Below are 15,873 nucleotides of genomic sequence, written 5' to 3' on the forward strand. Positions count from 1 at the left end.
TTTTACGCCTTTAACAAACATCTTGTGGAAACTGAACCTCCACATACACCTGTGACATTTACATGCATCCCTTGATTGCTTGTCAGTGTGAAACCATCTCTGGCATCTCACATGGCAGGTAGCTCAAGCCTGAGTTCAAGCCCAGGGGGATGTTGAATAAAAATGCTAATGCATACTCAGGCATTGTGCTGTGGCATGATTTTAAAGGTTTAAATGATGGCCTGGGCAAATACAGGAGCTCATTTTCCTCTTCTACCTCATGCACACTTCCTCAGTTTTTTTTGTATTGTGGCAACCCACGGGACAGGGAAGACCACACATGGCAAAATGGCAGTGGCACACAGACAAGGGAAGCAAGTTGCAGAAAATAGCCAGAGGTTTTCTCTTTAGTAAACTTAATTTAGTGTTACAAATGAAAGATCTCAAACAAAATCCACACATGAGGCTGCATGCTTTCTGCCTCACCACTCTACTCCCAGGCTTCTTCTGGCCTGGCTTTTCCAGTTTTTGGTGAGGGGACATGGCTGATTGCTGAGGCAGGTGTGGACAATCAGCACAGGTAGTCAAGCTCTCTAACCCACAACCTGTGGGGTTCTGGGAACTGCAGTCCCACAGCTAGCACAGCTAGCAGCCACTGTGGCACAGGCAGCCATTTTGGGTTGTGAGGACCCCGGGCTGCCACAGTATTCTATCAAATTCCAATCATTTTCTTGTAAAACTAAATGTGGCAGTGAACACCAGAGAATTGAGACAGGCTCAGTTCCCAGATCTAGGCCCTCTTGTGCCAGTTGGGATTTTCCCATGGCTGACTTCCTGGATTCAAAAACGATTCCTTGGGATTTGGAGTAGAGTTGATGCAACAACAAGAGGGGCTCACTGCCACTGCCAAGTTACATATTTTCAACCTATGAAAGAAATGCGGTCCCATTTTTGCACAATGAATGTCTAACATTAAGTTCCTAAAACAAAATACATTTTTTACAGCAAATTAATTTTGTCTTACGAAACCCAACCACACCAGTCAATTGAGACAGTTAAGGACACTTTTGGTCGCACTTTTACATCAGAGTTCACCCTGTCTGTCTGTTTACCTACCTGCCTGCCATTTTATTTATTAAGTACTTTTCATTGTGACACAATCTCAAATCTCAGTGCTGAAACAATCATAACGTCATTAAGAAAACTAACAAATACACTTTAGCTGAAGTTGACTTTAATGTAACTACATACAGTAGTAATACCTATAATACAATTGTAGTAACATACTGTAGGAATGTCTACTGTATGTGTTGACATGGTATGTTTTATCTGCATTGGTTATTACACAAGTGGAACAAGGTGTGTGGGGGTGGTCTTATTTTGTAACACAAGCTTCCTGCTCTCTTACCACATCCTCTACCACTGGAAAGATCTCCTCCATCTTTTACTTCTGTTGCGTAGTGCTGTAATTAATGTCATTACATTACATTACAGTCATTTAGCAGACGCTTTTATCCAAAGCGACTAAAAAATAATTGCATTTAACGTAGGAAGAGCCAATGTACTACTACTTGCCAGAACTCACAAGTGCATCTTCTCTCTAAAACAAGTGACTAAGAGCATAATCTAGTGCTGAAGGCAAAGTGCAAAAATAGCAATCTAAAGTACAGTGCAATATAATAAAATACATTATACAACGGTTAGTTCTGGTTCTTGATTCTGATTGGCTGGAAGCTGTGTTAAAATACTTTGTCACACACACCTGGGACCGCATATCATTCCATTTTCAGTATTAATGCGCCTCCCATTTGATCCAATGCATTGTAGTTGTTGTTGTTGCTTGGCAACCCATTTGTTAGGGGAACTATTTTGCTCGGCGGAATTGAGGGAATGCTTCGTTTTGAATAAATGTTAATATTTTACATTGCTGTGTGTTTATTTTACACTAATAGCTGTAGTAACCGTTGTATAAAAGCAATAAACCACTCGAGGCCGTGTGTTATAGTGATTCCGCTTTGCGTCATGCCTCACAACGCCCCCTAGCTGTTATAAAATCACTATAACACACGGCCTCGAGTGGTTTATTGCTTAAATAATATACAATAAGTGCTTATGCGGGAGGATTGTTGTAGTACTTCTTGAAGAGATGAGTTTTGAGCCTGCGACGAAAGATGGGCAGCGACTCTGCTGTCCTGACATCAGTGGGCAGTTCATTCCACCACTGCGGGGCCAGGACAGAGAAGAGCCGTGACCGTGTCGATCGACCGCAGGGGCCTCGGAGTGACGGGGCAACCAGTCAACTTAAGGTAAAGTGTTCAATATTCAATTTATTTTAATATGGCATGCTGGGAGTGTTAAGATGCCAATTAAACAATAGTTTCTTTATATATTTCTTCTGGAAGTGGAACCAAACTCTCTTCTCAATCTCATGGCTACCCCAGTCCAACAGAGGTTCAAATCCTGCTGACCGTTTTGCTCTGTGTAACCCTCTTTCCTACAGTATAACACTGAGAGAAAGACATGTTGCTCTCTTCGCCCCTGTACTGTGAACATCAATGGGATTCAAACACTTCTCATCAGTGTTTATCATTCAACTACAAACCAGCCCATGCCCACCCGCCTTACTCAGAGAACAAGGGGCATCTATTTGCAAGGTGTCGACCTACAGACAGTGGTGGTTTTGACTGGAGAACGATCAGTGAGAATAACTCAATGCATAATGGGTTTTATTTCAAATTTCAAGTTGTATTTGTCACATGCACAGGTTACAAGTGTAAGGACTACAGTGAAATTCTTACTTTACAAGCTAAATCCCGCTCAGTCCGCATGGGACCACACAATGGACAGGTAAAACTGAAACAGCGAGGCCTCAGCAAGAGATACAAGAGTCCTTCAGAAAGACAGGACAGGGCAGGTCTTTATTATTTTGGCAGCTACAGCAGCTTCACATTGACTCAGAAATGACACAGTAACTTTTTGAACATGAACCAGGCCAGTCCGGGGGTCAGAGCAACTCTTGTTAATGTGTTACATTGGCCGGGTCGAGCACCATTATGAAACTTGCTCGTTTGACCTTGTAGGGTGGGAGGGTTTTATGGCAAAAGGGGCTTATATCAGCAAAAGTGCTGGTGGTATAAAAGGCCAGCCATGGCAGTGGCACAGGGTGGACATGCTGCAACAGCACTGAGCCTCCATACCCTCCACCTCCTCCTCCACCACCTCCACCTCCTCTGCACATCCTTCTCCTCCTGCACCTGCTTTCTGCCCCTTCTTCTCAACATGGGAGTTGTCTACAGCGTTGGAGAGTAAGTAAACACCTGTACAGAACAGAGCACAGGATAAATACTGACCCTACCAGGCTGGGGATGAGATCACAAAGACATCTGTGAAATCAAAAGCAGGTCACTACTTGAATGCCAACTACCAAATTAGAAAATGCTATTGAACGGAAGCATTGAGTAAAATGTGGGTGTAGTGTATTGCAGCATCTGGGGATTTCTCTGCTGCAAGAGTGTGCTCTTTACCTGCTCCTTTTCCAGCGGGTGGCTCCAGGGGTGGGTATTTGATTGCCCATGCAGATTGGAATGTATGTGGGCGAGAGAGATGAGATGAGATGAGAGAGGGAGAGAGAGAGAGAGAGAGAGAGAGAGTTGTAGAGAGAGAGTTGTAGAGAGAGAGAGAGAGAGAGAGAGTGAAGGAGAGAGAGAGATAGAGAGGGAGAGAGAGAGAGAGAGAGACTGCTGGGGTCTGTTTCTATCAGTGACGCAGTGTTCAGGACCAGTGGTTTAGCAGAGGGCGGAGTCAGAGATCACTACCACATAACTACATAAAATAATTACCAGGTTGTAGTGTATTCATGGCTCTGTACCATTAATGCATTGTTCCAACACAAATCACTTCCTTAAAGCTTGAAATGTACTACTCTACAATCAAAAGGATTGCGATTCAAAAGAGACATTTCATTTTTTGTCATTCTTGTGTTGGCTAATACATTCCGGATGCTAAAAAGGTTTCTGTGCAAGTTCATGCATGCCATTAATCATGAAACACTATGTCAAGGCAATTCTACCACAGATGTTCAGTTTCAAAGTTTATTAAGTTCTTATGTTTATATATGTTACTGTAAACCTTTTAATATGAATGTCATAACCCTTTTAATATGAATGTCATATTTGGTAATTCCTTGTTTTATAACAGTCTGTGTGCTTTTCTCCTCAGGGTAGACCACCTCAACACCTTCTTTGTCCATTGGTCTCCTGAAATCTACACTAAAGACCCTAAGAAGCCCCACTACCTAGTGGTGAAGAAAAATGAACTGGCGGCCATCGACAAGCTACTTCACGTCCCACCCCCCTCCACAAAAAATTGGGAGGTGAGAACTGCAGTGCATCTGTATCCAGAAGGATCCACTGAATGATGATGCATTGAATTACCTTTATTCATATTGTAGTGTAATAATTAATTATAATGAATTCGAGTGCACATGTATAGTCATCATTTTTGTGGGTTGTAAACTACAATCTATTATTTCAGTTTCGTTTTGTTCACATCATCTAACACAACTTGAGGATATACTCCTTATATGGTCATACTTCCCCTCACATCCTGCTCAGATGCTGTTGAAGAAACAGAAACTTACTGAGAGACCAATTGGGTTTCCCCAGGCAGATATTAACCAATGAGATTGAGGTGAAGCAAGTTCAGTGAAGTGGTTGTAGGTATTAGATGGGAGGGTTAGAAACAGTGAGCAACAGTATGGCCTATAATATTCTGAAGCTACTGCACAAGAGTGAGGGAGGACATTTTGTCACCATGAGGCCCATGCCTGAGAATATTAAGGTTCTGTTTTTTGCAAAGCAATGTATGGAGCCATATGTACAGGTAGGTTGCTGTCTTCAGTTTGCTATTGTACTGTAGATAATATTATTCAAGGATTTGCTTGTTTTCTAAGTATGTGAGTAAATGTAGATATGTGTTATATACCTCTTCTTTGTGGCTATCGGGTCATTCATTGTTTATTGGTTGATTATTTCATAATTTTTTTAATTCATTAATTCATTTATTCATTTTTCATTCATTAGGAATGAATGACCCGCATTTTAATAGTCATTTAAGAGAGAGTAATATCTTCACCCACTGGTAACCAACGAAAACAAATATTTTTGTTTCACTCATTCAACCGGCAACGCCATCGTTTATTTTGTATGTTTTAACAGTTGTGTTTTTGTGTCCCCGCCCCTCTCCCTGCAGATTGTCAAGGTAACACAGACAAAGTGCAGCTCGGAGGATGAGGAACCTGAAGAGCCTGAGGATCTCCTTCCTGTTCTTGAGGACCACAGTCATCTCCTGGAGGACCACCACATAAAGAGTGTGAGTCACAGACTTAAAGTAATGTCCGCACAGTGTCGATAATTGTCTTTGACTTTGCAGTTAAGTGAAACCTGAAAAATATCTATATATTGGGTCTCCAGACCTGAAACTCAGGCCCTGACAGCATTCCAATAGCTATATTATTATTGCTGTATTTTAGGGATCAGACAGCTCATGACCATGTTCTCATCCTCCATGTTTCTGCTCTCACAGCTGTCCAATCACATGCCAGCGCGGACCTATGGGTATCCATGGCGCTTGGTTTACAGCATTGCGATTCACGGCACAAGCTTGAACTCTCTATACAGGGAAATGGGCGAACTAGACTGCCCTGTGCTATTGGTCATCAAAGACATGGAAAACAAGGTACGTCAGTTACTCTCATAGGTCTCTCCCTCTCTCTCTCATCTTTAGATCTCTATCTACAGTATCTTCCCTCTGTGTAGGCGGTCTCTAACACTAACACTACCTCTGAATATTGACAGATATTTGGAGCCTTTTCCTCACATCCCTTCAAAGTGAGGAACTACTGCTATGGAACAGGAGAGACCTTCCTCTACAGCTTCAACCCAGAATTTAAGGTAACACACACTAACAAATCCATGCACACGCACAGGCACACACACACACACAAACACACACACAAACACACACACACACACACACACACAAACACACACACACACATATTCTCACAGCATGTAACTATATCACAATGTGCTCCAAATACCTCAGGATTTGATGATATTGAGCATCTGCCCAGCTCTAGCACTGACACTGATGAGGATGAAATGAGTGGATATATATTATGTGGGTATATTTGTGACCAGTGGACTGACCTCTCTCTGTTTCTGCCAGGCCTACAGGTGGACTGGGGAAAATTCCTACTTTGTGAGAGGTCACATGAATTCTCTACAGATTGGCGGAGGAGGGTACGTTTTCAGACCTTTACATTGAATGCACGCACTCACTCACTCACTCATTCACTCACTCACTCACTCACTCACTCACTCACTCACTCACTCACTCACTCACTCACTCACTCACACGCACACACGCACACACACACACACACACACACACACACACACACACACACACACACACACACACACACACACACACACTCAACTGATTGCAACTATGCAACAGCTCTGACGTGTAATAATCTCATCAACCTCCAGGGGGCGTTTTGGCCTGTGGCTGGACAGTGATCTCTATCAGGGCTCCAGCTTCCCCTGCCACACCTTCCGAAACCAACCTCTGGCCACAAAGCAAGACTTCAAGGTGCAGGACCTGGAGGTCTGGACAGTCCAGTGAGCCCTGGCTCTCCGAGAGAAATAGAGACAGAGAGAGAGAGAGAGAGAGAGAGCGAGAGAGAGACAGAGAGAGAGACAGAGCTACATGGCTTAGCTTGCCTTTGGACAGGTGAAGCCTACCCTATAATATGCTTTGGTTTTGCCTTTTGACTGTCCTAACAATCCCTCGGGCCTGGTTTTGATCTGTCTTCGACCCGTGTTTGACCTGACTGTGTGATTTGTCTGTGGTACCAGTTTGATATGTGTTTCACTCCAGTTTGATGTTTGTTTTACCTGAGGGCTGAGGGGGCAGGTAACAGGTTGTGGTTCAGGGTTCAATTCTAAGCTCCTACAGGGCCTTCCCCCAACTATACACGTTGACATGACGTCACGCACCCTGGCGAACCACAGCATTCATCATTACAAGCTTTAAAACCTCCATCATCAATCACTCCAGTCAATCACTCCATCAGATCACTCTCCTGACCCGTCCCTGACCAAGACAGGGCAGGAGCACTTGGGCTTTGTCCACGGCCGCAAATGATGTCGGCTGACCGCTGCACCAGGCTGCCTCGGGAGGAAGGACAGTTTTGGATGGGAAAATGCAGAGGAAGAATGTGTGATGTGTGTGTGTGCGATGTGTGTTCCTCTGTGTCACCGCTCCATTTGTGTGCACCTGTGTGTGTGTGTGTGTGTGTGTATGTGTGCTGTTTGATGAACAAAGCACCTTTTTCCTTTACCTTTGGTTGTGTAGAGCATCAATGTGCAACTCACACTTTGTCTAAAGATGTTCGACCTGATGAGCGTCTAAACCACTACTAAAACACTGTGAAACCTCCCTCTCTATTCATATCTGGACTGCAAGGATTTTGAGGTCTGGTCCAATATTTCCAATATAAACTGTGCCTTGTTTTCAATTTCTAAATTGAGAGAAATATATAAAAAGTAAAGAAATGTGTGTTCTTAGTGTGATGTTTTTTTTCTTTTCTATTTAATTTCTTATTTTTTTCCTTTTTGAAATATACAATCTAGAGAAGTATGATTTTGTTGTCCATTCTCTGTTTGTATGTGTTTAGATTGTACTTAGTAAGCTATTGTTTATATTATTGCTGTACAGTGCTGGCACTGTTGGGTCTGTGGTAAAGGTTGGTGTGAACCTCATTAAAGCACTGCATCTCCTGGTGACCATTGTTGAGGAATTTACATCCAAACACCTTAAACCTTTGTCCTCTCACTCCTTTTGTAATACATCACCTCCCCCAAATATTCACATAGCTGTGCTAACATACAAAATGGCTTCCAGAAGGCCATCTGTCTACAATAGAATAACCATCCTTTGCCATCCTTTGTCCCCAATTGCCGCCCTTTTTCTCATGTCACATGTCTGTACTCTTGGCCACGCCTGCCATTTCATATGATGTACAATGCAGTAGCCAATCACATCCTGGAAGGACCTTACCTGTGGTTTGACTGCATATAAGGCACAGCAGAAGACCAAACGGGCACTTCGCTGAATAAACCACCCTTGTTGCGTTTTCAGGAAGTCCTTGCGCTCGTATGCTTTTCACAATAAACCAGACTTAACCTTTTGAGCGAATCTTGGTAAATCCTTTTGACTAGATCAGTTATTTTACGATCACACCATTGAGTGACACTTTTGTAATACTACAATACAATTCTTATGTATCGGTTGTATATAAAATGATGTTTCTTGAATATCAAAAACAGAGGGGGAGTGAATGTAGACTAAGCCTAGATGATATAGGTCTACCCTTGCATCAGTCATTTTGTGCACCTGAATTTGAATTCAAATTCGCTGCTTTGTAGCCTATAGGTGATTGAATATTTGTGTTTTTTTCCCTGGCCTACATCTGTGTTTTTCATGTAGGCTATGTGCTGCTGTGATGATTCGATTTCCATTAGGGGATTATAAGGTTCATATCTATAGATAGTATCTAGGCCTGGCCTAGCCTAAACCTTTTGTTCCTGAAAAGTGGTTTGACGATTTGACTATACAGTTCCCCTTTTTCACTTCCTCAATGGCACATTTGACTATTGACAATGCAACTGACACCTTGCATCTCACGTTTATAAATCGGGTTCATTATGTTACCGTTTCACATTTAGTGTGCCCTACATTACACATATAATGTCCGTTTTCTTGTTGTGTTTTCATTTTGAACAAATTAATCTGAGCAGCCTCCACGGGCCACCAGTGAACCACACGGTCAGCCTCGGCTCTCCGGGGAGAGCCACACAAACAGAGCTCCAGCGATGAGTCCACTTCCGGGGCAGGACCCTCCCTGAGGTCTGGAAGCCTGGCTGGCTGGATGGAGGACCAGTCAGTCTGGTTGTCTGGATCTCTGGAACCAGGATGGATGGAGGACCAGGCAGCCTGGAGGTCTGGATGCCTGGATGGAGAACCAGGCAGGCTTGAAGTCTGGAAGTCCACCTCCAGAGCAGGGCCCTCCCTGGATGTCCACCTCTGCATGGAGAACCAGACCAGATGGAGGACCGGCCAGAACCTCACCCTCCCTGCCTGGATCTCCACCTCTGGGGCAGGACCCTCAGTTACCCGGCGCTCCAGGCAAACCCGCACACCCACCCTATCCCCTCCTCAGCTACCCCAACTCTACTTTGTGCCCAATTGAGTGCGATGTTGTTTGTTGTTCCAAGTTGATTTATTAGTTAAATATCCTAATGTATGTAAATGGTTGGATTTGTGTTACAATATACATGTTTTTACCTTTCAAATGAGCTAACTTGGGCCACTTTTTGACTATTTTTGTTTGCACTTTTCCATTTAATATGATGTTGTTAATGATTAAGGGTGACATTAATAAAGTTCATCAGAAAACACAATTTCTGGGTCGAAGAAATTTCCAGTAGCCTACTGGTGTAGGTCAAATATTTGAAATCTAGGACACTTGAAATAGTATAGAACACTTGAAGGATTAGGACACTTGAAAAATGAATAGGCTGTTAAATTGGAGAAATTGTCAGACGTAGAAAACCTAGAAATCCTCTAGACACGCGTGTGGCGGCCGGAACTTGTTTGACATGCGATGGGGTGGATGAGAATGTGAATAGTGTCTCAGTGCTCTCTAGCGGTCTTTGTCATTACTGCAAGTCTCACTCGATTACAACGACAATTGATTGCTTTCCCTTCTGCTCGATGAGAACTTGGATAGTCTGCGGCCACTCGACTCAAAATAATCATGGCAACAGACGAGAGTACAGGATCTGCCCAAGTTGATGTTTCCAATAGACATGCTAGCCAGTGCGAAGGTTACGAAAAGAAATGCATATTCTGTAAAATAGTAAATAAAGAGATGGACACGGAGCTTCTTCATTCGGTAAGAGACATCCTTGCCTACTATCCTAGCCGTGATGACTGGCTAATTCGATTTGATCCATTTTTCATTTTCCAAAAATGAGATCAAAGAATAATAGGCTATGGACTGAACACTGAGTAGACTTACAAAAGAATACAATACAGAAGGTTAATATACCGAGTTTGTTTGTATGTGAGTTTATTTGTATTTAAATGTAAAAGCTACGGCACTGTAACTCCCCTTTTCTCGGCCAGGACGAGGAAATCTCCTGTTTCCGAGACATCAAGCCCGGAGCGACCCATCACTACCTGGTGGTGCCAAACAGACATGTCGGCAACTGCAAGTCACTCAGCAAGGAGCACATTCCCCTGGGTAGGCAACTAAGAATTTATGTTTAATCCAGGTGTAATTTGAGTCCCTCTCTGTACAGCAATAGCTGCTAAGCAGTGAGGGAAAATTCGTTCTGCCAGATTAAATTCAGTCTGCATTCAGTCATCCTCACAGTTTGGAGGGTTGGGTAAACCCACACTCCCATAACTCCAAGAATCCCGTGTTACTGATTGGATCCCAGCACCTTTACAAGTTTTGAACCAGATGTGGCGGCTACCAGGAGCATGGACCAGGAGCGAATCAAGGTGGTCATAGGCCCCTCCTCTTGGAGGCCCTAGCCCTAGCCCTAGCGCTATCCCCCCAAACTGGGAACAACTAGGGCTGTAACAATTAAACATTTTTCTAGACCATTAATTGTCTCAGAAATAATAGTGTTTTAATTAATAACATAATTGTAAAAAAAATAAATAATCTTTGTACGTTGAGTAGAGGACCTAATACACCTGCGTGACCTTTCTTGTTTTAGTGGGGTGCACTTGCAAAGCATGACCTGGTGGGAGGTTTCTACTGTAGGTACCAGAAGGATTCTTGAGCTGTGGCGTTTTATATGTTAAAAACATACAGGGGAACTACAGTAGGCCTATTCTTGCTACTGCTGTGTTTTTTTTTAACACTTCAACAAAGGCCAATCATTTGAGTGAGTGAGTGAGTGAGTGAGTGAGTGAGTGAGTGAGTGAGTGAGTGAGTGAGCGAGCGAGCTATAACCTGATCAGAGAGGAGGGTTGAGTTCCAGCTCCCAGACCAGAGCCTCTGGTTTGGTTTAGGTACTTGCTAGCTTCGTTAGTTAACTATCTTGCTTCTAGAACCTATCATACACAACAGCCACTGTCTGGAAGTGCAACCATTATGCAATTGTACACTGTTAGTGCTCGGTTTAAACATGAGCAATAAAAAAATAAAAACAAAGCATGATCACGGTTTTAAAAAATAATTGCGATTGTCTCATAATTGCGGTTTGGCGATTATGTAATAATTGTTACAGGTCTAGGAACAACTAAGTGTGCCAACAAAATGCACGCAGCAGTTGTCTCCAGAATAAATAACTGTAAAGGTAGAACAATATTGTTATTATCATGCTAATGCAAAACAAAATATTTTCAGCAGTGGGTGGGAGAAAAAATCTAGAAGCTAAACAGGGGGTGGTCACAAGCCTTTGTAGTTATATATATATATAGGCCTATATACACGTGTATATATATATAGATGAGTGTACAGTTACTAAACTGTGAACTAGGATAAACTAAACTGATTCGTCAAGGTGCCTCCGACTAAAGGTTTAAGGGAAGCCTGTGCACTGGCTTTTCTCCAATCAAATCACATCATGATAAAAAAGGCCCACCTATATATATTCATGCTCGGTTTTGAATGCAACAGTGTCTAGTAGTTTTATCATGTTTTTATTAGACCTACATATTCTTTATCTATGTACTGTAGAATGCTTAATGTGGTATTTTCAGCAAAAAATATTCAAAGACATGTTTTGTGGACCCCAGAGACCTATATTGACTTGTTGAAAAGGAGTATAATAGGGGACCTTTATATACGTAAAAATCTACTTTTTGTCCTGATCAATCAGATTCCCCTAATGAGTCAAGGCCACTAGGCTACAGTCTGTGCATTATCTGCCCATGGTGGCCACACCTCTATGAGAGCAAGCACTCTATGTTCCAAGCTTCTTTTTTATGCTCTAGTGTTACTGCAGTATTATATATATATATATATATATATACATATATATATATTTTACGGTTTTAGAGTGAGAATTTATTCACTGTTACCAAACAGTGGTCTAAAAAGATTTGATTTTCACAGAGGAGCTCAATCACGTATCCCTCTTGGTTTATCCTAGCAATATAGCAATATTTAAATGTTTAAAATGGTATGAAAATCATACATACTGCAGCTTCAAATAACAATGCTTGCTTATTAGATCAATTAAAGTCATAATCAAGTCAGATAACTAATGAACTAAAGTTTATGGCTCCTGAAACTTTCCTGTCGTCATGGGCAGTAGAATTAAGCAGCATGTGCTTTGCTCTGCCCTCAGTGGAGCGGATGGTGGAGATGGGGAAGGAGATACTGCAGAAGAACAACGTGACAGACCTCAGTGATGTCAGGTAAACTATGATGACACCCACAGCACCCTGAGCCCTCCTCCCTTACAAACACACATCAAACATGTTTTACCTTATTGTATTTTCACTTCCTTTTCCACACACATGGTGTCCATTGTTCTGTATGGACCTTTAATGCAGCCCTTCTCTGTGTCTGCAGGTTTGGTTTCCACTGGCCCCCCTTCTGTTCTGTCTCTCACCTGCACCTGCACGTCCTGGCACCTGCCAGTCAAATGGGCTTTATGGCCCGCCTCTTCTACAGACTCAACTCCTATTGGTTTGTCACGGTAAGCTTGTCTCGCATGGCAGTCTCACACAGACATACAGTTGTTACCCAGTGCATCTTATGGGGAGGACATCAGCAGAGTGCTGGACCTCTGTAGGGATTATGTCCACTTCACCGTGGACAGGACCGTACCATCAAACAGGGTGCGCTGTTTCCCCAATGATGAGCCCTGGATCACCAGCGACAGGGAGGGCCTTCTAAATGAGAAAAAAAATGTCTTTCAAGTCAAGGGACAAGGAGGAAATGAAATGCATACAGAGAGGAGAGAAAGAACAACTTTAAGAGGAAGACTGAGGAGAAACTGCTCCACACCAGCAGATGGAGCCAGAGGGGCGTCACAATCACAATCGATATACAGAATTGGGCACCCCTGCTCTAAGCTCAACTCAACTCAAACTTTATTTATAGAGCACATTTAAAACAACCGTGGTCGACCAAATTGCTGTACAGGCAGGTGAAAATAAAAATTACAACAATACAACACAAACAAAGCACACAGATAGTAAGTAATACACAGTAATACACACAAATGCAACAATGCAAACATATGACTGTCATGCTCAACAAGGGTTGAAGGCCAGGGAGAAAAAGTGGGTCTTAAGTAAAGATTTGAAAACGTCTAGGGTCTGGGCGGATCTGATGTGGGGGGGGCAGGCTGTTCCAAAGCCTATAGGGGCAGCCGCTGCAAAGGCTCGGTCACATCTGGTCTTAAGCCTAGTCTTGGGCATGACCAGCAGCGACAGGTCAGCCGACCTTAAAGCTCTGGCTGGGGTGTGGTGGTGCAAAAGTTCGGCCAGGTACAGAGGCACCAGACCATTTAGTCCACAAAAACCAAAAAAAAAAGTCCACAAAAACAAATAGCAGAAGCTTAAAATCAATCCTAAAGCGGACAGGGAGCCAATGGAGTGAGGTCAACACTGGGGTGATGTGGTCGTGCTTTTTTGTGCCAGTGAGGAGGCGAGCGGCTGCATTTTGGACCAGCTGCAGGTGTCAGAGAGGATTGGTCAATGCCCACGTACAGTGAATTACAATAGTCGAGGCACGAGGTGATAAAGGCATGGATAACTATATAGATCCTTTGGGGAGAGATATGCCTTTGTCTTGGCTAAAAGTCTTAGCTGGAAAAAGCTGATTTTTACTACAGAGCTGACCTGTTTGTCAAGTTTAAAAGCGCTATCGAAGGTCACTCCGAGGTTTTTGACGGAGGAGCGGATGTTGGAGCTTAGAGGGCCCAGGGTATCAGCAGGAGGGGCTTGTCCAAAAAAGAGAATCTCAGTCTTGCTCTCGTTGAGGTTGAGGAAGTTAGAGCCCATCCAGCAGTCAAACACGGAAGTGTTTTGGTTGCAATCACAGATTGATAAAACTCAATCTGTCTATGTGAAACGTTGCCAATAAGGTCCCTACTCAGCCAACCAGAACTATTCAGCGTTGCTGCCCCACCCACAAAGTACCAGCCCCCGGCAATAGTACCACCTCGCCAATGAGGGCTTTCTGGGGGGAATTTAGTTCACTGGTACTTCCCCCAAATTCCTGCGGTGTGAACACAGCGAGTACCCCCAAAGGTTTCCAGTTCCTGGGGTACCGCGGTCTGAAAGTGCCTCATGTGAGTCGGACGACTCCCTACAGTAGTGGAGAAATTTGTGGGGTGGTGTGCTCAGAACCACCTGCAGCTCAACGTGGGGAAGATCAGGGAGTTGGTGGTGGACTTTAGGAGGACTAAGGCTCCAACCAGACGCTACCAGGGTGGACAAACTGATTAGGAGGGCAAGCTCTGTACTGGGGGTCAGCCTGGACCCGGGTGACAGTCGAATGATAGACAAACTTGTGGCTATCGTGGACAGTGTTTCCCACCCTCTCCATGATTTTCGAACAGAACGTGCACACTATTCGAAAATCACGATCTGCACCTAGCCCAGAACCTACCGTCGATGTGCGTAATAACTAATGTTTTACTCCCACCCCCATGACACTGTGGTCAGGCAGAGGAGCACCTTTATTACTGATCCTGACACAGTGTCCTTCTGAACGCCTCTGTAGTTCCTTCATCCTCTCTGCCATCAGACTGCATAATGCCTCCCCGACTAGCGGGACTCCATCCACCTAAGCCAGCTCGGTGTGTAATGGCTAAATTACTCTTAGTTTTAGTTTCTGTCTTAACTGTTCTTTTACTGTTTTTCTACTGTTTTTAGTGTTTTACTGTTTTTATTGTTAGTACTGGTACTGCCTTGTTGTGTTTTTGTGTTTTATGTTGTTTTGTTGTTTCTGTGTATCTTGTTAACTGCAACAAATTAATTTCCCCTATTGGGGATTAATGAAGTTCTGTCTGTCTGTCTGTCTGTCTGTCTGTCTGTCTGTCTGTCTGTCTGTCTGTCTGTCTGTCTGTCTGTCTGTCTGTCTACAGTGCAACAGTGTTCCCGTCTCTGTGTAGCAACTGTTTAACAGTTCTGTTGTTCTTTCTTAACTGTTCTCTCTCTGTCTCTCTCTCTGTCTCTCTCTCTCTCTCTCTCTCTCTCTCTCTCTCTCTCATTCACCCATTAAAATCTGTTATGAGTCATCAATACTGATTCTTTGCACACCAATTGCCAACATTCATGGTGGGTGTGTTCATCTCTTGCAGGCAGACCAGTTGATTCAGCATCTGAACTCTAAAGGAGAGACTAACTGAGGAGTGAAGATGAAATCACTACCGGTAGTTGAAATACCTCTGAGAATGGAGGCTGTGTGTGTGTGCGTGTGTGCGTGTGTGCGTGCGTGCGTGCGTGCGTGCGTTCGTCTGTCTGTCTGTCTGTCTGTCTGTCTGTCTGTCTGTCTGTCTGTCTGTCTGTCTGTCTGTCTGTCTGTCTCTGTCTGTCTGTCTGTCTGTCTGTCTGTCTGTCTGTCTGTCTGTGTGTGCGTGCGTGCGAGAGACAGATACAGTATTGGTACTACAACCAGGGATTTTACAGTAATACTGTAGTATCAACCTGAGCTGCCTCAATCAGAAACAAAGCCAAATCACCTTTCTATTGGTTTTAAACTGAATGTCTGTGAAATGATGACTAATAGATGGATCTTTTATGAATAGTAAATGAAAAATAACTGATAGAAATATGCTTTTCCTC

At 43.4% G+C, this 15,873-nt stretch overlaps 2 protein-coding genes across 2 annotated transcripts; both read left to right on the forward strand.

Moving 5' to 3' along the window:
• Positions 1 to 3,258: 3,258 nt before the first annotated feature.
• On the forward strand, positions 3,259 to 6,669 carry ncoa7a (nuclear receptor coactivator 7a; the record flags this gene model as incomplete). Its single annotated transcript, XM_084444526.1, has 7 exons — positions 3,259 to 3,284; positions 4,198 to 4,351; positions 5,230 to 5,349; positions 5,563 to 5,715; positions 5,835 to 5,930; positions 6,208 to 6,281; positions 6,534 to 6,669. The coding sequence occupies 7 exons, from the start codon at positions 3,259 to 3,261 to the stop codon at positions 6,667 to 6,669; spliced, it is 759 nt and encodes a 252-aa protein (XP_084300652.1).
• A 3,203-nt stretch (positions 6,670 to 9,872) lies between these two features.
• On the forward strand, positions 9,873 to 15,870 carry LOC311313891 (adenosine 5'-monophosphoramidase HINT3-like). Its single transcript, XM_084444140.1, has 5 exons — positions 9,873 to 10,003; positions 10,237 to 10,354; positions 12,420 to 12,489; positions 12,647 to 12,773; positions 15,390 to 15,870. Exons 1-5 carry the CDS (start codon positions 9,980 to 9,982, stop codon positions 15,435 to 15,437), a joined length of 387 nt encoding a protein of 128 aa, XP_084300266.1. The 5' UTR covers positions 9,873 to 9,979; the 3' UTR covers positions 15,438 to 15,870.
• The last annotated feature ends 3 nt before the right edge of the window (positions 15,871 to 15,873 follow it).

This window comes from Borostomias antarcticus (genome assembly GCF_949987555.1).
Source record: "Borostomias antarcticus genome assembly, chromosome: 10".
In the NCBI taxonomy this organism is placed as follows: domain Eukaryota; kingdom Metazoa; phylum Chordata; class Actinopteri; order Stomiiformes; family Stomiidae; genus Borostomias; species Borostomias antarcticus.

Bases quoted from the DNA above. Each gene is read 5' to 3' on its own strand.
- LOC311313891 (XM_084444140.1), top strand. From the start codon at position 9,980: ATGGACACGGAGCTTCTTCATTCG. The intron at 10,004-10,236 runs GTAAGAGACATC...TTTCTCGGCCAG, and splicing joins ACACGGAGCTTCTTCATTCG to GACGAGGAAATCTCCTGTTT. The intron at 12,774-15,389 runs GTAAGCTTGTCT...CATCTCTTGCAG, and splicing joins ACTCCTATTGGTTTGTCACG to GCAGACCAGTTGATTCAGCA.